This window comes from Fusarium proliferatum, assembly GCF_900067095.1.
Source record: "Fusarium proliferatum ET1 genome assembly, contig: FPRO_scaffold001, whole genome shotgun sequence".
Taxonomy (NCBI): domain Eukaryota; kingdom Fungi; phylum Ascomycota; class Sordariomycetes; order Hypocreales; family Nectriaceae; genus Fusarium; species Fusarium proliferatum.
In genome coordinates, this window is record NW_022194790.1 from 4,304,766 (window position 1) to 4,332,538 (window position 27,773).

At 48.2% G+C, this 27,773-nt stretch overlaps 7 protein-coding genes across 7 annotated transcripts; 4 read left to right on the forward strand and 3 right to left on the reverse strand.

The window, feature by feature from the left end:
• Positions 1-1,073: 1,073 nt before the first annotated feature.
• FPRO_00677 (uncharacterized protein) lies at positions 1,074-4,219 on the forward strand (the record flags this gene model as incomplete). Its single annotated transcript, XM_031223769.1, has 7 exons — positions 1,074-1,859; positions 1,906-2,232; positions 2,288-2,482; positions 2,533-2,751; positions 2,803-3,037; positions 3,086-3,307; positions 3,363-4,219. The coding sequence occupies 7 exons, from the start codon at positions 1,074-1,076 to the stop codon at positions 4,217-4,219; spliced, it is 2,841 nt and encodes a 946-aa protein (XP_031075794.1).
• A 1,152-nt stretch (positions 4,220-5,371) lies between these two features.
• On the forward strand, positions 5,372-5,983 carry FPRO_00676 (uncharacterized protein; the record flags this gene model as incomplete). Its single annotated transcript, XM_031223780.1, has 3 exons — positions 5,372-5,532; positions 5,745-5,868; positions 5,927-5,983. 3 exons carry the CDS (start codon positions 5,372-5,374, stop codon positions 5,981-5,983), a joined length of 342 nt encoding a protein of 113 aa, XP_031075795.1.
• Positions 5,984-7,562: 1,579 nt separating this feature from the next.
• Positions 7,563-8,116, reverse strand: FPRO_00675 (uncharacterized protein; the record flags this gene model as incomplete). The annotated part of the gene is made up of 3 exons (XM_031223792.1): positions 7,563-7,628; positions 7,686-8,002; positions 8,059-8,116. 3 exons carry the CDS (start codon positions 8,114-8,116, stop codon positions 7,563-7,565), a joined length of 441 nt encoding a protein of 146 aa, XP_031075796.1.
• A 2,714-nt stretch (positions 8,117-10,830) lies between these two features.
• On the reverse strand, positions 10,831-11,596 carry FPRO_00674 (uncharacterized protein; the record flags this gene model as incomplete). Its single annotated transcript, XM_031223803.1, has 3 exons — positions 10,831-11,206; positions 11,258-11,476; positions 11,547-11,596. The coding sequence occupies 3 exons, from the start codon at positions 11,594-11,596 to the stop codon at positions 10,831-10,833; spliced, it is 645 nt and encodes a 214-aa protein (XP_031075797.1).
• Positions 11,597-12,617: 1,021 nt separating this feature from the next.
• FPRO_00673 (uncharacterized protein) lies at positions 12,618-13,306 on the forward strand (the record flags this gene model as incomplete). Its single annotated transcript, XM_031223814.1, has 2 exons — positions 12,618-12,683; positions 12,734-13,306. 2 exons carry the CDS (start codon positions 12,618-12,620, stop codon positions 13,304-13,306), a joined length of 639 nt encoding a protein of 212 aa, XP_031075798.1.
• A 902-nt stretch (positions 13,307-14,208) lies between these two features.
• On the forward strand, positions 14,209-17,316 carry FPRO_00672 (uncharacterized protein; the record flags this gene model as incomplete). The annotated part of the gene is made up of 3 exons (XM_031223825.1): positions 14,209-14,544; positions 14,593-16,734; positions 16,783-17,316. 3 exons carry the CDS (start codon positions 14,209-14,211, stop codon positions 17,314-17,316), a joined length of 3,012 nt encoding a protein of 1,003 aa, XP_031075799.1.
• An 876-nt stretch (positions 17,317-18,192) lies between these two features.
• Positions 18,193-21,906, reverse strand: FPRO_00671 (putative chitin synthase CHS-4; the record flags this gene model as incomplete). The annotated part of the gene is made up of 2 exons (XM_031223836.1): positions 18,193-18,626; positions 18,675-21,906. 2 exons carry the CDS (start codon positions 21,904-21,906, stop codon positions 18,193-18,195), a joined length of 3,666 nt encoding a protein of 1,221 aa, XP_031075800.1.
• Between the last annotated feature and the right edge of the window lie 5,867 nt (positions 21,907-27,773).

Below are 27,773 nucleotides of genomic sequence, written 5' to 3' on the forward strand. Positions count from 1 at the left end.
AATAAACACTCAAAAGTAATCCTAAAACTACCATGTCTCTTTTGCTGACCATTTGGTAAGAAGTTGAGCTCTTCAGACTTCTCAATACTACTATCATGCGCTGTCCATCCATCAAGCCACGAACAAAGATTCTTTCAGCCTCCCCAACCTCTTGTATATGAACAAGCCGCGGATCTCTGAGAATGTCGCCGCCACATCAAAAGAACCATGAGATTATTAGACTGATGCCTCGGCCTTGACCGTCAATGTTACGAGTGTGCAGCCAGCCGTGAACTCATAATATCTCGTGGCTGCAAGTAACGAGGTCGGCTTCAAATAACGTGGGAACCTTTTGGCCTATCATTTATTCAAAGCATATTCTGATCTTGAGGCTTGCGTCGATTGACCTTTTGGTCTCGTTGCATCACAACTCCTGGACTCGGGCATCAATATTCCCATCATCGGTGCTTCCAGCTTGGGCCCTGCACCAATGGCCCTGCACCAATGGCCCTGCAGACGCCTCTTTGTATCACCACTTCTCAGCAGTGATACTCTGGCTCATCCTCATCGGCTATACGATTCCACAGCCTAGGATCATGGGTATTGAATCTCAGTTGAGCCAATGTGGCCAGACAAGACTGCCTGACTGGATGGGCAGGATCTTCTTTTTCTCGGTTTGGGGCACAATTCCGGGTGACTTCTACCTGCAGGATTGCTCATCACTCTTGCATGACTTCTCCTGATACGCCATCAAGGAAGGAATGTCCCGAGATACTGTATCTCTCGGTCCGCACCTTCCTGCCTGTACCGTGGATAGTAGGTAAGTAATGTAGGTACTCAAGTAAGGTAGGCACTCCCATAGATTGTGACCTCCTGCAAGTTTCCCAGCCTTTCCCTCTGTGAGTTCTGGTGCTGTGAGCTCTACTTTGATGTTCGGTCTATCCCATTCATGACATCTTCCTCCTCCTCCTCATTCATCATCACAGCCATGTTTGGACAACTCGTCTAAAGCCGCTTTTTCGGTGTAGTTGGATTTTCTTGGAACCAGCACTTTGTTAATTTCTTGAACTTTACCTCGTCGTTCTCTTTTCACCATGGCTCTTGTGAACCCTTCAGCCTTGCCCGATGTTTCTCGTAGCATCCCTAGTTCAAGGCATTTCAGTTGGACAGTCGGCTTTCCGTTTATATCACGATTTGATTCCCACGACAGCCTCCGCAGATTATATGACATTCATTTGCCCTCGAGATTGGAAGAACTTCACCTTGATGATATCAATACCTTTACAACCTTGAATTGTACCACCCAGCACGCGAGATCCGAAAGAGCAACTGCCACACGCGCGAGACCTTCTTGTCCGCAGATACAAGTCGAAACTATTCAAGAGGTCCCATCCAGCGAATCTTTTGCTGAGAATGCCAAGCTTCGGAGGCCCTTCTCTAGGTGGATGAAATCATTGCATCGCCGAGTGAGTCAAAGAGACTACGGAAATGTTTGGTCCCCAGATACTGGATGGGAAAATCTCGAGTGCAGTGGAACTTATCAGCGATCAGTTCGCCGCAGACTCAGTCGCCGGCTCTCGTCTTCTGGGTCTTCGCTGGGTTTCATCGAAGCAGTCCAAAGTGCTAGTATAAGCATTGCTAGTGCCAGTGCCATCTCGCGCTCGCACCGGCATCATCGCCTTTCAAATTGCCGGTCGCGGACTGAGCGAAGCAGTCGAGCTTCTCTGTCTGCCCCAAGGTTTTCCGAAGACAGTATTCCGTTCGAAAAGGTCAGCATTGATGTTGCTGCCGTCCAGCGTTCTCTTCGGCGCCGGCAGATTATCGAGGAGCTCATCAGTACAGAGGAGAGCTATATAGGTGACATTCGTTTCCTTATTCATGTGAGCTCAGACCAGCACTACTCTTAGGCCAACTGACAGCAAATAGACCTACATCAACCTGCTCGCTGCTCTCCCAACTTTACCTGAGCGGCTACGCTCGTCTATCAACCATAATCTCGATCAAATCCTCCAACTCCATGAAGAAATACTCGGCGAACTACATAGGGTAGTTCCGGACTCTGAGTACAGCCAAGCTGATCATCTTATCGTATCCTCCTCGAAATCAAACAATCCCAAAACTGGACACCGCCGATGGTCAAGTTTAGATATGGTCTCAGGGGATCAAGGCAGCCTCCAGTTGCTACAAAAGGAGCCTGGTGTATTGTCTGAGCCTCAGGTAGCAGCAGATGTGGCCAAGATTTTCAGTAAGAGGGTAAGTTGCCGTCTTGCAATTCAATGCCTGAGAGTTGCTGACATTCCGCATTCAGATGCATTGTTTCTTCATGTATCAGGAATATGGTGCAAAGTATGAGATGATGATCAAAGACGCCACTTCAGCTCTAGAAAATCTCCCCGAATGGGAGTTACATCAGAAAGGGCTCGAGGCCTTCGCGTTTACCATGGAGCCATCACCATCGTCCGATAGCAGAAAGGCTCTGACCATAGGTGATCTTCTTGTTAAGGTATGCTCCTCTGATCATATCTGCTTCACTGTCTGACATGTCAGCGTCAGCCTATTCAAAGAATTTGCAAATACCCCCTTTTGTTTGCAGAGCTACTAAGGTGCACCCCAGTCATCGACTGTCCAAACTCTCACATGGAAGTTGAAACTACACTAATGAGGCTCCGAGAGGCCACAGCTGAGATGAATCGCTCAACTGAGGATAATTTGATGAAAGGCATACTTGAAAAGACCTGGCTATTGCAGGATCGTATCGTGTTTCCAAACAGGGTATTCTTTCCCATGTATTTCCTTATTGAATCTTTGCTAACTATATACGAGAGACTCGATGCGCATTCGAAAAATCAGGTTCGTTCGTTTGGTCACATTCAGTTGTGTGGAGTCTTGCATGTATGCTGGCAGTCGCCGGCCGGCGTTGACGGTCAGTACATGATCTGCTTACTCTATAAAGACGTCCTCTGTCTGGCCTCTGGGGGAAAGCTTGATCCTATCTACACGATCATGGCCTGTATCGATGTACATTGTTCAGCTGTTGAAGATGCTGACAATGGGCGCGGTAAGGTATGCCATATAGAACCGAGACTTGAACTAACATATCTTGTAGGCTTGCAATGCCACCTAGCTCCCTTCTCTTGGAAGCTTGTTTTCGAGAGCGATCATCAACTTTACGAGGTGGTAATGACGGCTTGTACGTCAAGGGAGGAGAACGAATGGCGAACCCGGTTGCAGCAACCACTGTGCCTAGAGCCAGTTGGTAGATCTCCTGGTTTGCAAATATTTCTCTCTCTTGACATCCAAAGTCTAGGCACTGTGTTTGGACGGCCTGGTATGCTTGCACTTCCCAAATAATGAAAAGGCCAGGTCATACTGAACATCGGTAGGAAGTATCGCGAGGAGTCTGTCGACGCATCAGGCATCTGTGGGAAGCCCCGAGTCATCCCTGTGCCATGTCATTCTCAAGAATACAAGTACCATGAAATCTAGTAGTGGTATTAGCTCTGTAGCTGGCCTCCATCGTTCACAGTCTTTGTTGTCAACAAAAGTCAGAACGCCAGTCCTGGTTCCATCTCGTAGTGAAAGAGCGCGGCTGGAGGTGCTTCTCTCAGACGTCTGGAGTCAAGATGTTCTTCCCCTTCCTAGCATGACGAACATTGCACGGAATGAGCAGATGATCAGGCGGTCAGCATCAACCGTGATGAGAAAGTTGAGTGTATCCAGCATAACGAAGAGGTCAGGAAGCTTGTCACGCAGAACGATCGAGGACCCATCGAGTGAAGACCAGGTCCGCCAGACGAGTTTTTCAAGTGATAGTGGTTTTGACATCTTTGACAAGGCTGGTCGTGAGGAGAGCTCACACTCGTACACAAGTAAAGGCTCAGCGCTCCCAGAGACTCGAGAGCTAAGTGAGGAGGATGATCATGTATCGGACATGTCTCCGAGGCTGGAGCTCACTCAGATATCTGAACTCGAACCTCTCAATTTGATGGAGATTATGTCAGACAAGCAGCTGCAAAGCGAGGCAGAAAACACACCCACTCTACAAGACTGTATGACAAACAGGCTACAGATCAATTCTCCACAAAATGGTTCCAGAACAGCAACGCACTCTGTTGCGAAGGAGAACCTGTCTCGCTTGGCTAATGCCACCGCCGTGCAGAGCACAGATGTTCTATGGGGGAAAGAGAAAGGCTCGAAAAACGAAAAGAAGTGCACTGGCATTCGCAGATTCTTTCGGTGAGAAACTGTTCTGAGAGCACTAGTTGGCTGTGACGCTTGACACATCTCTAGTAAAGCGGTGCTGTATTATCAGTTCAAAGATGATGGGAAACTACATGCTACGTAGGTATGTAGGCATTGGATTTTATTATTAGCATCACTAACACAACCTGATAAGGTAGTTTCAGGTACTGATGACCTACTAGTCGATCGTTACATTACTTTGATAAGCTTATGTAGTCTAACTCGGTGGTTTCTGAATAGTGCTTTAAGGCTAGGGGATTCTTGCCTAATATTAATTGTTTGGTTTCAAACCATCAGTTTTCTCGAGTTTCATGGGATGTCACAACCATGCCTCAATGAACAATGCATATATCATGAAGTTGATCCTCGGCATCACCTCATGCATCAAGCAAATGTCCCCCTAAAGAGAAGCAGGCCAAGACAGCATTCACAGGATCAAAAGAATTTTATGGTTTGCCAAGGCAATGACAAAGAAGATGATTTGTTACTGACGTGGAAGACGGGAGAACAACATGGGATCCGCTGCAACTTGGCCAATCCCTTACAAGGAAATCGTTGCAGGCTGGCGTGAGGAGCACGCGATCGATTAACATGGCAGCCCATAAGACACACAAGCTTGGATACTATTCAGGGTACCTTATTCTTTTGCTTCCTCGTGCTCAAAATACGGTGACGTACACGGTGGGTTCAAGCATGCAGGAACGTGTACAGTAGAAGCAAGACGAGCAACTTCGAGCCTGGCAAGCAAACGGGGGTATGCCGCTTCATTGGCTGTGTTGATGCTTACAGCAAGCTATAGTGGAGCCTGTTCCGCCTGAAGGCCTTGAGAGCCCCGCGATGCAGTACGTACCGATCCACTTGCCCGCCTTTGGAAGAGCACAGCTATGACGTATGACGTAGGTAGCTTGCAGCCAGCAAGCTAGGTAGGTACATTCGTCACTGCTCCTCACATTGAGCTTCCTTTTAAGCCTCTGGATGCACCACACTTCCTCGACTCCTTTTCTTTTCTTCTCCTTACCTTCATCTTCATCCTTCGATCAACAGCTAGGTTATCAACAAATCCACCCAGCGACTTCTCACTCTAATCGTTTGACGACTCTTCATCGCCAATACAACCACTACCACTTCCCTTACTCAATAAACAATCACAATGGCTCGCGGAGAGACTCAGCAGACCAAGGTCCACTACAAGGGCAGCGACGATTTTATCATCTTCATCGATGATGTTGAGACCTACCAGAAGTGGAAGAGCGACAAGAGCATTCCTCTTGCTCACTTCATTTCTTCCTTCAAAATCTTCCTGACACACAAGTAAGTCAAGCCACCCCCGCTTTGTATCTCCCCCTTTACCTTCAATCTCGTGGCTAGCATGGAAATGGAAGCCCTGCGTCATGGACTCTACTGTAGTCTGTGCAGAATTGGCCTGCCAGATATCTGGCACTTGACCATGGCTTCAGCCTCCCTCTGCCAGCCATCACCAAAACAATTCCAGCTCTGTAACACATAAGCTAACATTTTAATAGCCAAGGAGTTCAGGGAAGTCTCGATGCTGCTTCAAAGGCCGCTCTTGAGAACGAGTTTGGTACCTCTGTCGACGATGATGTCATCAAGCAGATCCTCGAGAAGGGCGATACTCAGACCGTAGACGTAAGGACCTTGTTGTGAGACATTCCTACCTAGCCGCGCGACTAACATGGCCGTACAGTTCCCCGAGCGTCAAGGTCCCAAGAACGACAGCAAGGGTCCTATGATCTCCCACTAGAAGAAACAACATTCTACACGACGTACCAGACAGCAGGCGTTTGGGGGATCCGCCATATTCTTTTGGGCATGCAATTGCTAGGAAAGGGCTTATGTTGAATCGGAGTGAACGGTACTATCGGTGAACGACTAAGACTCGTCTGAAATGGTTGATGAAGTTGTCACCAGGCAGTTAGTTGGCTTGAACCACGATCGTGTTGACAGCTGAATGAATCAGCCAGCGTCTGATGCTCTGAGAGATGGGCATTTTATGATAGTGCTTCATGAAATACAACCAGCCTTGGGAATTGCAATGCGTTTATGTCGCGATATAATCTAGACACACATTGCCCGAAGTTTGGTGACCTTGAAATTAATGTAGACTTGTAGCACTTTGTGATACTTAAGAAAATAGCGGAAATGATTAGTCTCGCACTCTGTACTTCATTTACTCGCTGTGTAATAAGACTTCTAAAAATTGATAGGTCTAAAGATCTACTAAATTATACTAAATTTATATAAGTCTGTTCACCACGTCGGATGAAGTTCATCAGCTTTCTTGCCTGTCTTTGACTACATCGATGCTTGGATCGTCAGGTCAACTTAGTAATATCGCGAACAATTAGTTGTTTGCCCTACTGATCACCGAATAAAACCATTACATTAGCTGTGATTTAAAACGTATCAGGCTACCTTGTTTTATCATCTCCCACTTGCACTACTTGCTTTAAATTTAACTGGCCTCCATTTGATTCTCTCTGGCATTAACACAGCAGTGAAAATATTACCTTTATGTGTGCATGTGTATATATTCATTCGTTTGTTCATTCTATGAGCTTGGACCACACTCCATGTCTATGTGCTGTGGCTTTCACATGGGAACCTAAGGTATATGTAGCTGATTTATGATCCAAAAGAACGCTATTAGAAAAGGAGTGTTTCGAAGCATCAGCCAATACCACCACTTGGCAAAATCCACAAACAGATCCGGTTTCGACATATTTAGAGGACTCTTAGTTGTTTCTACTATGTTTTGAATCACGAAGCTGAATTGCCCTTCCGGCTTGGCTCAACAAACTTGCATGTAGGTATCCAAGGAAGCAACAACAGAAACATACATGGAACAGTTAAAGACATTTTGGTAGTATTAGATCTATATTGCGGGTGCTTTGGCTCCAGGGATTGTGGCAGACTCTCACCGGAAGTCCCCAGGCCCGTGAAGGCTGCACAACTCGGCCAGTTCCTTGTCTCCTGATTGCACGACGTTCCTCTGGAGACGGCTGTAAACAGTATAACCCTCTCCAATGGTATCCTCGTCTACCAAGACCTCCACGCTTATCATTCAAATGGAAAATCCAAAAACAAACGCAAACGCAATGCTAGAAGTGAAACCTCCTTGGTGCAGGATGAGTCGTACACACGCAGTACTGATGGTCTGATGGTCGTATATCATGAAAATTCGCCAAACGCCGCAAAGGGGTATATGTGTAACAGTGTCTCTTTGTAAAATTCGAGGTTTAGAGATGGCGTTCAATTAAGAAGTCAAGCTATAACCCGTTCTGTATTTTTTGGTATTATACATCCATCATAGCAAGCTGCGACTATGCACGCGTAACGCCGCCGCTGCGCCCACGATTAGGAAGAGTCCAGGGTTTTGCGCAGATCATCTAGAAATTCAGTGTTAGTCACAGGTAGATTTCTCAAGGCTTGCAGTTGCCACTAACCTCGCCTTCGCTGTAACCCCAGAAGTATACGACCATGCCGATGAGGTAGTAGATAGCGGCGTTTGTGCCTTGGTAGATAAGAGCAGCACTGAGTGCCGTGAGAGGAAGGATGGCAAGTCGGAATTCTAGCGAGCGGTGGAGAGCTGAGCCGGCGACGAAGTTAAGGGGCCATTCGAGAGCTAGCATGGCAATCCCCAAGAGGAGGTTTATTATCTGTAAAGCTGGCACGGGTCTTACTGCACCATCTAGGGTGCGCGTAAGGAAGTCCCAGAAGATCTTAGGCCAAAAGAAACACTCTATGGCAGCCACAATCTGATCTGTAAGGTAGCGTAAGTAAAGAAACGACCGGTTCTTCGAGCCATGGTCAACTTACAAGCTGCGGCGCTCAAGATGATGAGACGGGCCCAGTGATTCTTGATGAGCTTTCCCATGATGAATGAATATTGATTGTCAAGCCCAGATTAAGTTGCCCTTCACTCGTTCCCAAAACGTTCCCTTTTCCTTGCGGATAATAACCAGTCTCGTTTTCCCTCGTCGAAGTTGTCGTCTATTCGTATAGTACCCGAACACTGCTGCCAATAGTCCTTTTTCGGTGTGATATTACAGACCGGCCAGCGGCGATATGGTATAAAAGAGCGGACGAGAAGACAAAAACGAAAGTATTAAAACGAACAGTAACTCTGTCAGGCCAGCAGACAGAAAGAAGCGAATGGTGAGAGAAGAAGAAGAACAGCGGGCGAGTGGCGGATGATATCAAGGAAGAGATGAGACCCTTGAAGGATAAGCCAATGTGTTAAGGTCGTCGATCCCGACGGTTGAGGCTGAGCCGAGAGCGAGGTGGATAAGGATAGAGCGGATGCTCGAGGTTTGAGACGTTGGCGTCGGGCGAACGGTTTAAGGACGATTATGAAGCCGATGATGTCGCGGAAGTTGGTTGGCAGATCCACGCACTCGACTGTATGGTCTATAATCGTGGCAAGCACACGCGCGACATTGTATAGGATTGTCGTTATGGTTATCTTGGGGAGAGACGGTGGCGGTATTGCAAGGCTGATTCTGTCTCATCCAAGAGCGGCTTCTTCCTTTCCCGAAGTTATTGTAGTCGCAAGATTGTATGACCAGGCGAGGTGATACTCAGGAGTCTTCTGAGACGTTACAAGAGACACAGATTTCAAGATGGACCAGGGATTGGGGGGGGGAAGGCTGCAAGTTGCAGTGGAGGGCAGCCTGAGACTTTTAAGAAAAGGCCAAGAAAAGAACCACGACAGCCAAAATGCGCCTCTTTCTTGGTATGAAAATCTAGGCCAATGCAATGCATTCATGTACAAATGAACCAGGGTCTACATGGACCGTCGGGCCACGAGCCACGCCATTTCTCGGGGCCATCTTTCACTTTCACGTATTCGCCTCACGATATAGAAGCGCCTGAAGACCGGCGGTGCGATGGAAAGTGGAAAGGCGGGGAGAAGAGAGCTAGGATGTGAAAGTTATGCGATGCAGCGGCTCGTCACACAGACCGACGTCCATCATCTTGGAGCTAGAGCGGGTGCAAGCAGCTCTGAGGTGCCATGATTGGCTGTTACCACGGCTGGTGTGGTCAAACATCGATAAACTCATGTGTCGCAGTGGTGTGAAGGCTGGTAATTGGTGATGACCTCGGCGGTTAGATGCAGAGCACAAGCCAATGAGCGTGCTTAGCGGCCATGTGGGAGAAGATGGGAAGCGGGTAGAGAGAGATGTGACAGGGATTGAGTGATGTCGTATCAAGCTAAAAGGAAGCCCTGGACAACCAGTTAAACAACTCAACTTTGAGAAGAGCCAAGAGCATTCAATCACTTCGTCGTTCCCTTAGATGAGCTCCATCTCAACAAGAGACTCTTCCAACTATCTCTCGGTCGACGGCCATCAGTAGCCAATTTCTTGTTTTAACTCGAGTCTCTCTCATGAGACATAGGAGGATACCACATGAGGCAGATGCTGGGACAGCCGACGTTGCGGTGTTTTGACTTGCTGTCGGACCCCTGACCCCTGGCCCCTCTCCCGCCCACTACTTCTCTTTAATCCCTGTTCACTTAAACGCTGCATGTGGTGTTCTTTTTTTATACCACGATGCTTTGTGCCACTCGTCACGCTCATTGTGGCAACTTGCCCTGTCGAGCAGTTGTTGGGTGAAGAGGATCTGGGGAAGATCTGGTGTTGGTTATCGTCAAAAGCATGTTGGTTGTCATTAAACAACTGATGAGACATTGCGCCCCCATATTAAAGCGCTTCTCGAAACAGGATTGCTTCATTTGTTCAGAGATCCCGAATCTTTGGATCAAGCGGTTGCGATCCGCTTCCTTAACCTATTTCTCGGGACCGATCAGAGTGCGTCCAACAGCTCTTGTTACCATCCATCATCTGATGTGGATAGCACCACTTCTGCCCTTGGTTTCTTGACCATCATCTCGAGCTAGTGCCGGTTATCACTCTTCTCATACCACCTTGGCCAATTTTCCCTCACCGTATCGACCGAGACCACGAGCTGTGACTTGCCCCCAAACATGCAAGCGACGGTATCGGTTCATCAGATAGTGCGTGATAATTGAGCCTGAGGCCTGCCATGGGCATAGTGAGCCCGATTCGCATTGTCGCCGACCTAGTAGCTCGGCGGTTGCAGCATCACTCTAATTGGTTCAGCTTCCACCAGCCAGGTCAACCACATCTGCATCACTCGGTTGCCCGGTGAATACTTGGTCTATCACCTACATGTATTACCTAGCAGACTATCCTGTCTCAACAACGGCGAACGAGTTCAGCGACACAGACATAGAGATTCCGTAGCTTGTTTTCGCTATAGCTCCTTTTGAAATAGTACGAGCGAGAGCGGTCGAATATGCACTACGTTAAGCTTGCATGTATCATCGCTCATCCCTGTACTTTTGCCCAGATGCCTGTCATGATTCCAGCGACACCGCCCTGCACCACAGGCTGTGTGTGACCCAGAATACTGGGCGGATGATCGATCTAAATGACATTCCTTGTAAGATCTTATTCTGCACTAAACCATTGTCATGCCATTATACATAACGCATTCCAGGTCTCTGGCAAGCAGACTCGTCGTTGCCGCCTAGTATCTCGGAAACGGGACCAACTATCTGGCTTATCACACATTGTGTGTACCTGTTAGTCCTTGTTTCTCGCGGATGTGCGACGGGCCATTGGAGAGAAACGAGACGACTCGTTCACCATCGCTACCTCCAAGGTATTCACAGATTGTAGCTTGGCCGCCTGGGCTGGAGCAGAGGTCTGCGAAGCCCCTGAACCCGGATGTGATTCCGGTCAGAACGTTGACCTGGTCTCTTGAAAGAGGTTTGCCTTCGACGCACCAGCATACTAAGTTATCATTAGTTGCCTGTTGCTCAGTATTGGCAGCGTGATTCTTCCTAATGCAATCCCGCCTGAGAGATTCAAGACAGTCGGCCAAATCTTGGGTCGTGGAGATGGGGATCATGGGGATGGGACAACCTGAGCACACCATCCTACAGAGTAAGTCAATATGTGATAGGCAAGCCTGTGTTGTGAATATGTACTCAATTTGCAGCCGAGAAAAAGACTCCATGGGCTTGTGACCATCCAAAAGCAATATCACAGCGATATGCTCTCCCCCGTTCATTAGCGACAGTCTTGCCACTCGCGCCTTTTCCTCAGAAGACTGCAGTTCAGACAAAGACGAGACAATCGCTCTGAAGGCAGCGGATGGGCTGTTGGAAACAGGAACCGGAAATGTGATATCACAAGCCTTCAGGTTACTTTCTAGGGACACTAGTGTGAGTGCGTGCGATAATACCTTATAGCAAACAGATCATATCGATAACCAACCTCTCCATGTTGACGAGCTTGATTTTAGCGAATGAACCGCTGGAGTCCATTCTTTTCGCTTCCGTAAGGATGAACAAAACATGATCAGTCAAGTTTGAGGTGCAAGTCTCCAAGAGGAATGACGATTCAGAAGATCACGCGGGCCCTAGAATGGTTTATTGAGGATGTGGATGCATTGAGCCGTGGTGCCTGTCAATGAAGTCTGGTAGAAACCTACTAGGTAAGGTACGAATTTATCACATCGACGGGAGGTATCGAAGACATATCCTAGGGAAGGCAAGCGAGGCAGCTGAGTGGTACCTACCTACCTAGGCACTTGCCCAAGGTGGTAGGTAGTGACTTAGTGAAGGTAGAGCGACCAACAGAGATGGATAGCACGATAATTGAGCTGGCCCAAATCTCAGCGTATATCATCTTTAACACAGCCGCCGACATATTTCATGTAAAGGCTCCCTTCTTGCCTAGAGAATGAGCTTTATATCACCAGTCGATGACACGGGGGCTGTCAATACCTCTGGCTTCGTACGGAGAAGCCGAGGTACGGAGGGTAACTTTTTTACTGCGACTTGCCTACAAAGCAAAAGAGGATCTCTCTGTCCATCCAATGTGATTGTAAGAAGGAAATACTGTCGTCAGTGAATGTCAATTCAATCAAGACAGTAGTTTCGCTCTGTGTAGATGGAGAATGAGTTAAGTAACCAATCAGAGCTCTATAAGCCTCTCACCCCTGGTCTATCTACTATCTACCTAAGCTTCTTGTATGTCAGCACGGAATATCACGGCTCCGGAAGAGGCGGCATCGATTCTACCAGTAGGTCCTCGAAATATCTAATTAACTACCTAGAATGACGTACTTGCTTTTGATATCATCAGTGAGCTTTCAAATCAGATCTGCCCTTGCCGTCTAAACGAGTCGGTCTCTTCTGTATTGTGCACTTTGTTGATGTGGCATCGCCATTCGAGCTTCAATTGACTCTCCACCACAGAAGCTCCACCAGCGATCAAATATCCAATCTACTTGGCAAGCAGCTCTCAACACTGGAGCCAAGAGTTCCTAGACCACCAGCACTCATGGTTCCCCTTCCGCTATTCAAGCTTGCATCTCTGCTTGTGAGGCATGTCTCAAAATATGGCGCCGTACGAAATATCCCCTGTCGCAACTAGGCCAGGCACTGATAGCTCCTCAGAATCACATCAAAGCTCAGGCACACGATCATCCCCGGTTCAGAGCATTCGCAGCCCGATACGGACAATACATGCATCAATTGAACATGAGGATGTCAGTCGCATTGTTACGGAACCCAGACGCTGAACGAAGAGCAAAAGAAAAGGCCGAAGCACCAACGGTCAAGACCGAAGAGCAGCAGAAACGAGACGATCAGCTCAAACAAAAGCAGGCTCCCGAACTCCCCAAGAAGAGTATGCCGTTTCAAAACATCTGGAGACGCAAATTCAGGCCACTTCCCGAGAACAAAGCGGTCGATCTGTTCGCCGATGTCATTGGAGATGCGTTCATCCTCTCGGTAGCCATTGCCTTGATTGTCTACGAAACCTGGAAGTCGTCACAAAAGCCCGACATGAACAAATTGCGCATAGAAGAATTGGACCAGAAACTGGAAGAGCTGAAGAAGAGGGAAGACGAGCTAGAAGAGGCGGAAAAGAAGCACAAGGAAAGATTTGAAAGCTTGGAGGAGACACTGCGCCAATTGAGGGATCCCAAGACAAATCAATTGTTAGTCCCGGCGTTACAAGTATCATAACACTCAAATCGGCGTCCCACCAAATTAAATGTGCCCGGAAACCCTCTGCAAGCAGAAAAGCCAACCAGATCGAATCTTGAGCACGTTCAAATCTCGAAATCAAAGGGAGACTCGCCCATGGACAGCTGAAATATTGGACAATGGATAGCTGGTACTCGGTAATTATGCACCCTTTTGTTTCTTACCATATTATAGCCTCTTCTCCACTATAGACTTAGATATTCATGACTTACGATGTAAGATAACCTTTCATAACAAGAGTACGAAAATTACCTACCAATTGACCGCTTTATTTCAGCAAATCTAGGCCAAATATTGGCCTTGTCGTTCAAGGATTGAAACTCCTTGATTGGCTAGTCAGAGGCACAGACGGGACAGGGTGTTATTTGATTGGACGATTCCACGACCCGCCCCAGCTCAGTGGTTGCCAGCGGCAACAGCCTACTAAGAAAGTACACAAACCACCAGTCGCGGCAACTGATGACTTCTCTCCATCTTTCTTCGCTCAGCGTCGCTCGTCGGTTTCTTGCTCTCACAAATACTAACCCATAGCATCGGGCGACAGTATCTCAGTTTTCAGCATTGTTTAACGTCCTTGGCTTTTACTGCACGAATAGGCGACGTTCTTTCATTCGTCTTGCATGTTGACGTCGCGAGTCTCGTGAGTTCTGCCCACTGGTTCCACTGGATCACCATCTCGTCTATTGTACATAAAGCCATTGGACACGCACTCGGTCTTTTCATCCCGTCTTCACTTCGATGTTGCTAACCTTTTATCTTAGTCCGAACCTTGCGACACTTCAAAGCGGTGGCTGACCTTCTAGCCCGCTCGTCTACTTGGCAACGACCGTCCACAAACTCGTTGAACTTTCGCATCGCAATATCCGAGCTTTTTATCAGCTATGGCTCATAGGCTAGCGCCCCGAGGCGGCATCGATCTCGAGGCCTTGTCCCCTAGGGATGCCAACGCCCAACGAGTACCCAAAGTGACCGACATCAAAACAAAGACGGCCGCCCAACTCAAGGCCGCCAAGGAGAAGGAACACCCTCCACCTCCGCCTACAGAGGTCCCCGAGCCTCCAAGCACCGATCGACCTGATGGAGCAACGTATCAGGTTGGTAAACTGCTCGGAAAGGGTGGCTTCGCAGTCTGCTACAGTGGCCAATTATTACCCACAAAGCAGCGATTTGCTCTGAAGATTGTCAAGAGCCACATGCCTCCCAAAATGGAACAAAAGGTTTGTGACAGGTAGAAGACGCATTGACACACATCTAACATGTTTCAGTTCCAAACCGAGCTCCAGATTCACTCAAAGATGAAGCACAAAAACATCGTTCAATTCTTAAGAGCCTTTTCATACGAAAAATGCACATATCTGATTCTCGAATTGTGTCCGAACGGCTCTCTCATGGATATGGTGAAGCGAAGGAAAGGTCTCACTGAGCCCGAAGTCCGCTTTTACTCAGTTCAGATCGCTGGTGCCATCAAGTACATGCACAACAAGGGCATCATTCACCGCGACCTGAAGATGGGTAACATCTTCCTTGACTCACAGATGAACGCGAAGATCGGTGATTTTGGTCTTGCCGCTCTGTTGGTGACTGGTCGCGATATGCACACCATCCGTCGCACAACTTTGTGTGGAACACCTAATTACATTGCTCCCGAGATTCTGGAGAAAGGAAAGAAGGGGCATGACCACATGGTTGACATCTGGAGCCTGGGCATCATCATGTACGCCATGTTTACATCGAAGCCACCGTTTCAATCCTCGACCACGGACGAAATTTACCGCCGAGCTCGAGAGAGGGATTATGATTGGCCATCGGCGGAAACATCACGAAGATACATCAGCCAGGAAGCTAAGGAACTAGTTGCCACGATGCTTCAAGATGCTGAAAACCGACCGGAACCAGAGGAAATTATCCAACACCCCTTTTTCACCTGTGGTTATATGCCTACCGAAGCGGAAATGAGCTCACGCCTGAGAGAAGTCCCCCCGGACCGTGAGGAATTTTACGCCACTCGAATGAGCAGTGCTTTACAAGCACAATCATACAGGAACTTCAAAGATATGTGTCGAGAGTGTGGCATCGGCCCTTACGCCCTAATTCAAGTGGTTCACACTCAGACGTGGAAGGAGATGGCCGCTGAGGAAAAGGCTGGGCTGACACCAATGATCCCTCTCGAAGAAGGAATTGTCTACAGACCATTCGAAGAGTGGTTGAAGGAGCAACAGCAGATAAAGGCCAGGTATACAGCATCCCTGGCTGCACAGGCAAGCGTATCTACCGAAGACCCTTTGTCAGCTACTCAACGAGCACCGACAGGTCTCCTTCGTCAACCTCCTCAGAGTTTTGCTGCACAGCAGAGGATGCAACACAGGCCAGCAGGCACTATGGTATCTGCAAAACCCCGCCCAGCGCCCGAAGCAACGCTTTCGGCTTCCCAGAGCTTACGTACAAGAACACGAAAGGAACTGCCTCGAGAAGCTCCTCCAAGGGAAACTGTTGAGTCTGTCGGCAAGAGCCTACGAACTTCGACTCGGTCAGCACCTCCGGCAAGGGCAGCGTCCCAGCAACCTGCAGAGCGACAGCTTTCTGAGCGACCTTCGCTCGACCGTCAAGCATCTGCTCCTGCCACCACAGCCCCTCCTGCGCCAGCTGCACCCCCTAAGAAGGATACTACTGGCATGCGGCCTGCAACACTGTTCAGCGCCTCCGAGCGGCAAGATAGAATCTCCGGAACGAAGCCCGACGCGGTTTTGGATCGTCTACATCGTCTTCAGAATGAACTTGAACGAGCTCTAAACTCGAGGACCATGGCTATAATATCATCCAAGACTGTTGCACCACCGCATCCGCATGTTGTTGTCAAATGGGTAGATTACACCAACAAATTCGGCCTTGGATATATCCTAAATGACGGTAGTGTTGGCTGCATTCTTCGAGACATCCCAACCACGGAAAACGGCAAGCCCGCCCTGCTTCCTCCTGCTGGGGTATTCATTCGCAGTGCCGAGAGACATATCGTTCGCGGTAAGGACGAGACGTACGAGGATAGGGTGCAGCCTCTCCCAATGACAGAACCTATCAAGTTCTTCGAGAATAATGGTGAGGCTGGCCTTTCGGAGGTAGTTGTCTCTCCAGAGCAATTTCGAGTGGCTGTGAAAGAAGATGGGACTGCGGGCAAGATGCAGCCCGGTAGGGACATCTTCCAGCATCGGAAGCGCGAGAGAATTATTCTCTGGAAGAAATTTGCTAACTACATGATTGCTTTTGGACGGGACGATTTCGTGCCGGTTGAAGAGACCGACCCGGCTGGTGCCATGTCCCCTGGGCAGAAGGGCACAGTAGCTGAGCTCGTCACATTTTACCAGCGATTCGGAGATGTTGGTTGCTGGGTTTTCTGCGATGGCCATCTTCAAGTACGTGACTGCATGTGGACGTTTTTGACATCAAGCTGACTTGCGTAGTTCAATTTCCCCGATCATACAAAGATCGTTATCGACCACACAGGGACCTGGTGTCACTTCTGGCACCTCCCTCAGGACGCTGCTGAGAGACTAGCAGCCACTGGCACTATCGGTGCCGCTGCACTTGATGACCGAGCGATGCTATCGTACCCTCTGCAGACATTGTTAAACTTCCAGGCAAAGCCTGCAGCCCCTCGCGCTGGCCGAACCACAACCACAACAAGAAGACGTCCTGAGATCGCACCTGAGTTACAGGGTATTCCTGCTGCCAATGATTTCCGACGGAAGATTGTCTTTATCAAGGATGTCGTGAAGGAATGGGTGACCAATGGTGGCCTGGGCAACAGTCAAATGAGTCGAGAATCCCGTCTTCGCTGGGGTGGTCACCGGGAAACCATCAGTAACCACGCACCCCAAAAACATGTATGGGTTACTGTCGGAGCTCGATGGGGAGATCAGCGTATCTCTACCTACGTCGACCCTCGAAAGCCTTGGGAACTCGGAGAGGATGTAGATCACTCGAGAAAGCAATAGTCATGATATGGCACGAGGAGAGCGAGGCGTTTTTTTGTCTATTTCTTGTTGACGACCATCATGAACAAATGATGTATTCCATGTAGGGTTATTACACTGAGTCGCTTGTTGGTTTCTGCGGCTCGTCGGCGTTACGAGAAGATGTGCATGGCGAAAGGAGTTTTGGACTTGATGGAATAGTTACCTTAGGCTTTGGCTTTAAGTTGAACAGCCTCTTAATGACAACTGCTTGTGCCTTGTTGGAAAATTCTACCTTGAGATTTTATTGGATAGCAACGATTGAGAATTGATGCTATCCTACTGGGAAGTCATCGGCGCCGTCTGCGTCGCATTTCTTGTCTTACGTTCAGAAAGGTGATGCATAATATCATCTTTACCAGAGCTTCAGTGATGATATTAATGAAGCATATCATACGCGCAAACCATCCCCAATTATTGCCAAGCACAAAACTTTCTAAATTCCATTACACTTAGCTCTTAGATCATGAATCTATCATAAATCTACCATGAATGAAAGCAAGAAGCCCTCAGATCATAAAAGCTGAAATGTTGTATATCTATGTTACACCTTCGTCATAATCTTCATGGCATGACAACCATCACTTCATCGCGGACTTGGCATGCATAACCTTTTCTTTAAAAACAGTCAAATTATACTATTCACAAATAGTCGCTGGAGTAACGCCGTCTCCGATCCAACTGACTCTATACAAAATTAGGACATTTGTCCACCAACGCCCATCCCGGGCATCAGAACATGAATACTTGGCCTCAAGAATGTTACCCCTTATTACATATATGTGCATGCATTCCATCATCATCAAAAAACCCGTTCGCTGTCAGCACGTTTTCCCCCTTAATCCGATGTCCCCGAAATCAAGCATCAGAAAAGTACTCATCATTATACTGGTGACCAGGAGGACTGGTCCAGCTTCCACCACCACCAACGACGTTCTCACGTGAACCCCAATAGCCGCTTCTCGAGCGCTTGTCGCGTTCAAATTCGGCCCATCTCTTCATGGTAATCTTGCTGCTGTCAAACTCACCCTCATACTCGAGGCCTGCCTTCTTCGTCTTTTCGCCAGCTGTCTTTCGAGTCTCGCCCCATGAGAAGTCATCGAATTTCCAGAAAGCATAAGTAGGCAGGACAAAGTTCCAGATTGGCAGTGCCAGCAGATAGATGAGCATCCAAACAATGTAGGACCAAGAGTGTGCGGTGATGACAACGAGAAGACCAGGTAACCCAAGAATCAATCCCAAGAGAACTAGGGGAATAATCTGTGGTGGCGAGTGGATAATAGATGTGATAACTGCAATTGTCAGTGATTGTGTCACGTTGAGAATTAAACATTACTTACCGACGTAGAAGGTAAACGCGATAGCAGCAGGGAGAACCAGAGTGCCGACTAGTTCCACGAAGATGATAAACTGCATCGAGAAACAGAAGGTACCACAGAGATCACGGACTAGAACTAGCTCCATCAGGTTGTGGATGGTAGAATTGATCCAACGACGTCTCTGAGAAAGGAGCACCATGAACTCGTCCGGTACAGTGGTTTTGCATACTGCTTGGGGAATGAAGACCTGCTTTCGCTTTGGGAATGTTCGAAGCATAAGGGTTGTCAGGAAACGATCTTCACCAAGCAGATAGAGGTTCTTCTCGTGCAAAGTTTCGACCACGTTCTCAGAGTAATGTTCAACAATATCGGGGTTAGCCAGGATGGGAACCCAGTAGTTGTGACCACCCTTGGGCGCCTTGATGCGGTACATGCAGAAGCAACCAGGTAAACAAGTAACACCACCAAAAACAGACTCGAACGACTTGGCAAGATGATGAGAGACAAAGTACTCAAATACTTGAATAGCTGTGACCCAGCTGTCGCGTTTGTTGGCAATCTTGGTTTCACCACAAAGACCCATGATCTCAGGATCTTTCACCATTGCAGATATCATGTGTGTCAGACTGTCAGGGAAAACCTTGGTATCGGCGTCAACCATGAGGATAATTTCGTAGTAATCAGGCGAGATTCCCGTAACCTTCCAGAGGCCGTTGAACATTTCGTACTCGAGTTCTGTCATTCGTTCATCGAACATGACCTTTTGGAGGAACGACATGAGGATAATTTGACTATCTCGCTTTCCACGGTTACCGGGCTTGGACTTAGTGGCTTCATCAGGAGTTCCGCACTTGACCACAACCATCATGGGCACTCGCTGCTGGCGGTCAGCAGGGATGCGAGAATTTCTTCCATAATCGTAGAAGCCGCAATAGATTTTGGCCATGTTGTGACGCTTGGAACCACTGGCGACAGCCACGTAGGAGAAAGGCTCAACCATGTCAGGGGGGATAGAGTGATCTTTCAGCATGCCCAAGCATACGTCAGGTGTCGACATTGTTTCACCCTTGCCCTTGATGATACCGTCACAGATAACAACAATAACCTTGTGGCTGTTGGGATAATCGGTAGTTGCGATCGAGTCCAGAGTGGTTCGGATACCCTCCTCTCCTTCAGAGTATGCAGTGACCAAGCACATCGTATGAGCCAATGGAAAGCCAAAGGGCATCCAGTCAGAAGGAGGCTGAGGAACAACAGCATCATGAATGAAACCAGCGGGGCCGGGTCCATCAGTAGGCGTGCTCGAGTAGGGGTCAGATCGAAGGAAGCTGGCACGGCTGTCGTTGCCCTGCTTGAAAATTGAGCCGGGTGTCAGAAGTTGGTTCGAGGCACCTTGGCTAGCCATGGTTGTCGGCATGCGGCGTCCAGTTGATGCCCGAACATCAGGGCCACCGACAGACGAGAATCGAGAAGTAGTAGGAAGGAAAGATCCTCGTTTGCTTGTTCGGTCTGATGATCCATAGACAGTGCTTCCAACATCTCCAGGTAGTCTTACAGGAGCACGGTAGATGTCCTCTGACCAATCTTCAATTTGCTTGTTTCGTTTCCTACGGTCAGAACTCTGGGAGGTCTTAGTAGGCGCATACTTGCGGCAAAGGAACCATTGGAAGATGATAGCCAGCAGAAACCGAACACCGACAACTGAAAGGATGAGAACGAGCGCACAGTAAAGGACGATCTTGGAGGCAATGCAACCAATCGTCTCAGTATCCACAGAGCCAACCTTTATGATTTCCTCGAAACATTCTGCGTATTTCTTGTCTGAAGAAGACTGGAACATGCGAGTAACGTCGCGGCCACGAATAGCCTTGTTGACTTCCGAGTCCTTGTCTCGCAACTCTTCAAACCTCTTGGGAATATCAACCTGGCTCATGTTGAACCAACGGAGGAGATCAAGGTCTAAGACATTTCCAGAGTAGACTATGAGATTACGCGAGCTGTTCTTGATGTCGTCCCAGGTAAAGTAAACATCTGCGGAACCACTCAAGTCAAGATAAAAGGCATTCCTAGAGTTTAGCGTCGTATGACAGCCGTAACCAGAATAGTATGGTGTGGTCAAATTAACCTTGCTTGAACCGTCTTGGTTAAAGGTTGTGCAAGGGAAGTACCAAGCCAGATCGCCATCCTTGTTGGTTGGCACATCTGAGTCTTTAGCAAGAGTAATCAAACCCTTGCATCGGCCGTTGACATTTTGAAACAAAAAGCTACCATCCTGTCCGCCGTGCTTTTCGGGAAGATCATAAAGAACATTGGGACCTAGTCCGTCCGAACGGAGAGGCATGCCCTGGGCAGGGGGGTGATGAGACTTCGACAAATCGTAAGCGACACCGTGGAAGATCATGTTTCCGCCGTCAACCTTATTGACACGTAGTCGCTCGGCAGGGGCTCCGCAAACCGTTGCGGTGAAACCAAAAGTCAGAAAACCAACGATGGCCATGATGACGAGGATGATACTGATAAGACCCATCTTCTCGCGCCAGGCCCTCTGCTGCGCCCTCGTTGGCATACCACAGCACTTCATGATGAATCCGGGAGCCCAGAAAGTGACGATTGCGCAATAGACATTCCAGAAGGTAGGCGGTCGAAGCTGCTCTTCTATACGCTTCGGCGGTTTCGAATGGCGCTTCGATCTCTTCTTGATCTTACCTGATTTTGTGCGATCTGGGGTGGGCATGGTAGCTGCCACAGCAGCGCCCTTCTCCTGCTCTCCGCTAACATTTCGTCTTTGTCGAGGGGAACTGTCCGAACCACCGTCGTTCAAGTTCGAATTGGAGCGGTCTGTCGAAGCTTCGAAGTCCTCGTAAATAGGGTCATTTCCTGTTGAGGATGGCAGAACGTTCATGTGAGCTGCATGTTTGTGGTAATGGTAGTTGCGATGGTCTCTGTCGATTCTGTTTCTCTCCGGGCGAATCAAGCTTCGTTTTCGGGATATGGGTTGATCTGGGCCAGCGCGACGTGAGTGGCCATCGGGAGATGTTGGCGACAGAGGCATGCTCTCTGTATTTGAATTAACACCGATTGACTCTGCGAACGAAGAACCGGATCTCCCACGTTGATGTTGAGCCGTATTATCTACAGCATGGTAGCCACCAGTCTCGATATCGACAGGTCTCGATCGCCTTGAGGGCGAGTTGCGATAAACATTGCGCTGATTATAACTCGGGCTTGCACCCGGCCTTTCGGGAAGAGACATCGTCCTGGCAGAGCAATGTTAGAAGGAGACAAACCTCGTAAGCCAGACGTTAAAAGCTTATGCGGGCTGAGCGCCGAGCTTCAGGGAACTTGACCCTTGGGTCGGAGGGAAGCTGAAGGAGGCGGTATCGAGTAGGAAGGTGCGTGTCGATCAAATCAACAAGAAAGGGGAACACGATATGTTGAACGCCAAGGTACAGCAACATCAAATATTCATGTAGGTGAAAAGCCGACAAGACATTGAAGAGTCGAGACGAAACAAGACAAATAAGATCTGCGACTTACGAAAGGATATGTTGTGGTTGTTACAACAACCTCTCTCGAGGTTTAGGTTTGAGTTGGGAATATCCCTGTAGAGGTGGAAAGTTTCCTGGGTGTCGTTTGTCGAGAGTCGACTCGATCAAGGCTCAATGTGGAGAGAGGATCATGGAGTGAAGTCGAATTACAAGTAAGAAATACTTCTCATCCAGTCAGAGCAAAAGAAACAGGGCGCCGTTGTTTGGAATTGACGAGAGAACTGAGCGACGATGGCGTGGAGCAGAGAGAGCGAGCGAGTAAGTGAGTGATGGGGCGACCAGGGTTTTTCGGTTATGGTAGCAGCAGGGGACGGCAGTGCTTGCTTGGACCTGTTCAGTGTTGTTGTAATAAGTGACAAGAGCGAGAGTAGGTAGGAGCGAATGTAGAAACCGAAAGACAACAAGAAGGAAGCGACCGAGTGAACGTCCCTCGAGCAAAGACCACGACAAAGAACGGTTGTGTCTGGCTGGACTGGACGGAACGAGTTGAGGTGGGAAGAGAAAGACGGGAGCGAACGAGAGAAAGCGATTGAACGGCCAACGGTCTTGTTGCTCCTTCCCTTGCCGTTATCCTGGGCATAAGAACCTTGTGAAGGGGGCGGATGAAAGCCAATTAGAGAATAGCCTTTCCACTGATGGTTGCACTAGCTGAGCGCGCTAGGTCGAAATAGTCCGAGCTTGTGGCCTCTTCGGCTTGAGATTTGCAAGGGCCATCTGACTGTGGCAGATGTGGGTTAATGGCCCGGCGGTTGCCCCAGCAGCTCGATTCAGATGCTTGCACTTATCTGAGAAATAGGCTCATCGGTACTCCCGTTCCAAGGAAAGAACCCAGATGCTTCGAGTCTAAATTCTTTGTTGGAACAATGGCCAAGGTATAATGAAATACATACATATATCTCGAGCCTGCGTTGCTATGATAAAAGGAATCTTTTTGACCCATATCTGACATATCGTCGTCAATCACACTTAGTGGGTTGTTCTTTAGCTAATTCGAGATTAAAACACGCGAGTAATTTAGACTTGCCTAATAGTGAATCATGGTGCGGATAATTCCAAGACCTGGATTTATTCGGTTGTCCACCGCTGTGATGAAGCGGTGGTGTTGGTGTATGGTGTGCATTAATGCCAGTTTGTACATATAAAACGACCTTTGTAAACCAACCAAACTTGACTTGCGGACTCACTTATCCGCAGGAAAAGTGAGTCCGCAGGAACAGGTTCTGCCAATGCAATAATGTAGCCAAGGGGTTAGTGAATTAGTCGCCGCTATCTCGCTTGACAAGCCGATCTGATCCTTTGGTGTAATTGCTACACTTCCCCCTTGGCTACGCAGATACCAAAGCCGAACAGACCCCTTCCTCTGTACTGTTTATCGACTCTTCGTCAAGGTAGTTCAGAGAGAACGGTTTGTTCTAATGATGGTGGCCAATGCCATGCTATCAAGGGTTTGTCCATCCAAGTTGTCGGGTTTAATCAGCAATCAAAATAGGCATTCCATGCATGGTACGGATCATTTCGCCCCGATGATGTCTCGAGGCTTGAGATAATAATCACCACTAGGGAGTGCTCTGTACCCCTGATTAACACTGTTCTTAGCTGGCTATCCCTACTCCATACCCTCTCTTTGCTTGCCTACTACTCTCAACATTGAGCTTAGTTCTTACTATGGTCCTTATGCACCATACCATCGCACTGGTGGTCTTCCTTTGGTACTATGCAGAACAATTCGACAATTATAGATCCCATCCCTCGATCGAGAAAGAGGAAGTCTATGCCACGTGCTAACGTTATTTACAGCCCAAGTGTCTAACCGTCAACCGTCTTCGTTTCCGTGGTAATACACCGTTTCTATTAAAGTGATCCAATCCCATCAATTACAGATACACTCAAACTCTGGTAGCAGCGGGCCAAATGATCGTCTGTATGTAGACACCAAATCTTTGTTCCCAGAATATTGCTCAAATAGTCACAATATCACGACATATCTGCTATTGATCCTGCAGCATGCTTCGGCCGTTGAGGTAAGTCCGTAGATGAACGGGCCCCTTGTTTGGCAGCTCTCCATTTGAAGCAGCCAAGTCATCTCGGTATCATATTATACAGCCAGGCGTATCACGCTGGGCAATATATAGAGTTCAACACAAAACTCGGATCTGCCGGAGCAAATGATGCAGGAGGCTAAAACCCAGTAAGGTATCTGTGCAGACTGGATGATCCTCGACGTGAGGAAAAACAGCGGAATGGCTTACACCAAAAATCGCTGATCTCCCACCAAAGCCCTTCCGCTGTATTTCCTCACCCCCTAGATGATGTACTTTCTGGCTGCATGTGTGCATGACTGGCAGACAACAGTTTCGATACGAGCCAGATCGACGACATCAGGTGGGTAGAACTGACACTAGCTTATTGTTTATACGAGAAGTTTCACGGGACTATAGAATCTTCGAATGTCGTGCGAACAATCTGTGCTTAGATGAGATAAAACCGAGTCTAAACTCTTCTGTTGTTTTAAGAATATAGTTAGGGTATTTTGTTGGGCGTTTTGAGGTTTTTTAGGTGTTTAAAAAAAACCCTTCACATAGCCTATCTAGGCCATTCAAGTGTCCGTCGTGTTCTACAACAAGATATCTAGACAACAGGGCGTGCTTCAGCCAAGATAGGAACATGGTCAGAGTACTTGTCAAGTCTGCAAGTGTGATTTAACAAACTCATTAAGAAAGTTGGGTGGTATCCTTGAGCTGGCAGTGGCTTTGTCGTGGGGTTCCCCAGGCTTTAAAAGATGCTTGATCCCGGGATGAGTGGAAACTCTGGGGTTTGACCAGATCCATGGTGAAGTCATAAGCAACAGCAGTTCTGACATGGCTTGAGGTATAACTTGCGCCTAAAAAATTTTAAATATAGAACTAACTTCTCGAGTGTATGATAGGATTGTTTTAAGGTATTGCGAAACGGTCACTCAGCATGTGGATGGATGGATGGCTGGATTAAGTGGCAGCCGGGACGGCCGGGTGGGGCCGTCCGATCGACGGCCCGACCGCCGTACTCTGCTACCAATATTCAAAGGCAAGGGAATCACTGGGGTGAATTCAGCTCTCTCCTGAACACAATAATAGATCTGAAGGGAGAAATCATGCCGCAGTACTTCCACTATTCGGTTCGACGAAACCTTGACCAAAGAAGTTGGAGGTTGATGTGTGTCCAGCTCCCTTGGAGTTTATCAGGGTCCCAGAATATACTATAGTTATATTTGTTCTGAGAAGGCCAATCTCAAGAGAACCCCTTCCTACCTTAGCCAACACCGCCCCATTCAAAAGGACGAATCGCAGTGGAAGACGAGTTTTGCCCACGTGCTACTCATCACTAAGTAGGCCACCTTGAATAGTTTTGGTCGATGTTTATACCTAAATACGACAGAGACCAACTTTCGACAGAACATTCCTCACGGCATGTTGTTAAATGCCCTGCTGGTTTTCTGTACTTGTCCACCAATATTTATGTGTGATACAGGAATTCATGTTTACCAAATACCCGGGCCAATTGCCGAAACAAATGTAACCTACGTGCTACCCGCCCACCGAAAGTTACAGTCGACAGAAATCTCCGATTTTCCTTTCCTTTACGAGGCGACCAGTGGAAGCAGTTCCAGGGTAATATCTGCGTGACGACACCGACGCCATGGCGGCTGCTCAGCCTTGTTTAACAGTAAGCGCTGCCACAATGTTAACAACCTGAACTTAGAATGGCAGACAAGGATGGCTCGGTGCACAAATCTAAGTGTACTAACTCAACTTAATTGAGTTGTATCGTTAGATCAGAGTTTGGAAGATCTACCACTAAGATGTAATGTTACAACGGCGAGGCTTTATGATAGCAGAACACATGAGTTGTTCATGTCAAAATGGCAAAAACGAAGCATTTAAGCGCCTATATGTCGTGGGCATGCTCTGGCGGTCAAGAAATAGCAATAGCCCTTTAAGTGTTAGCGCAGAAGTCTGCTGGGCTGGGCTTGGCCTGGACCCTTGAGTTGAGTTATTTAAGCCATGTTTAATGTCGTAATGGCGCTAACATGCAGTTTCGTTTATGGCACGACGTACCATTGGGAGGCTTTGCACAGAGGCTTTTCAGCTCTCCTACCAACGTGGGGATTCACGAATTGGGCTCGCAGTGGTTGTCATTTTAAGACTTGCCGGTCATTCCATGATGCTTTTCTTTTCGGAGAAGCAAGAAAGGGACAGGTCGGCCAATTTTGACCGTGCCATTTCCGCTTGAGGCGCTTGTCATGCCGAGCTTTCCTAGAGCTACCATTCCTCACTAACGCGTATGTAGGATGCTGAAGGGAAAGGAGTTGGATGTACACGGCGCCTGTGTATTTTCTGTGTCCACGTCATTATTGTGGTATTATCATTTCGAGATCTGAAGGCAGAAACAGAGAATGTGCAACAAGTGAAACAGGAGTAGTCGAGGTCACAGGGTGAATAGAAAAGTCCTGCGCCTGCCTTGGCCGATACTTGGTTGCAAAATACCCCTGCTCCTTCCAAATTACTACGAGTTCAGCTCTCGCAACGTCGACTCCTGCCTGCTACCTACCTACCTAAACAGCCTGGTTTCGGCGGTTGATGCCTTTTTCCTATAAGAAACCTAAGGTACCCAGACAGATCAGACCAGGTTCTGCAATAACCGGCCTTCTCGACCTACCTACTAAGGTAGTAATAGCATCTTCGGGACTATATGACTTAATCGTTTTCTTGGTTTAAAGGGGATGTTGAAACATCCACTCCTCTACTCCGTACTTGTTCTTCAACGAAACAAGAGACAACATTTATTAACCCGTTAGGCAAATAAATCCCCACTGGTTTTCTACATGGGTCCTTGCCATCGGTCGCCCACTGCTCTCCGCTTTCTTTGCTCACTTAGGCTCCCCTACAAGCGCATGTGCCATAATTTAGCTAATTCAGCTAAACTGCAGTGGGCGCCTGGACCTCATCACCACCACTGCCACCACGTTCACCACCACCACCTCACCTCACAAATATCGGACGGCGCAGCGCCCAGGACAAAAAGGACCTTATTGGATCTCAGCTCAAAGTCCACTCGCTCATCTTAATGCTTGGAATTTTCTTTTCTTCCGTCCGATTCTGGGTCTAGTTAGTCTTGGCTTTTCCATAATTCTTTCTCCCTTCTATCCTTCGTTCAGAAAAAATTTACCAGATATTCCCGTTTTATTGTGCTCATCACCTCATACCAATTCCAGGGCTCTCGCCTCTCACTTCAGCCTCCTTGGGTTCTCCCCAACTATCCTTTCTCCAACCACCCCCCTTGTCGCTCGCTGATCTATCCTCTGTTTGCCCGGCTACCCCTTGTCTCCGCTGCATCGCGGCGTTTCGGATCCATACCCAAATATCCTTCGTGCAGCATCCACTCCGTACGTTGCGCTAAAGTGACCGTCTGTCACTGACTACAGACTACAATCGCTTCTCCTCCACGGTCGCTATCTTCTGTCGTCTCGTGTTTCCTTGAGCGCGTCCAGAATTGGCCTTGACCCATTCGGTTCTTCGTGATCTGGAATATAGCA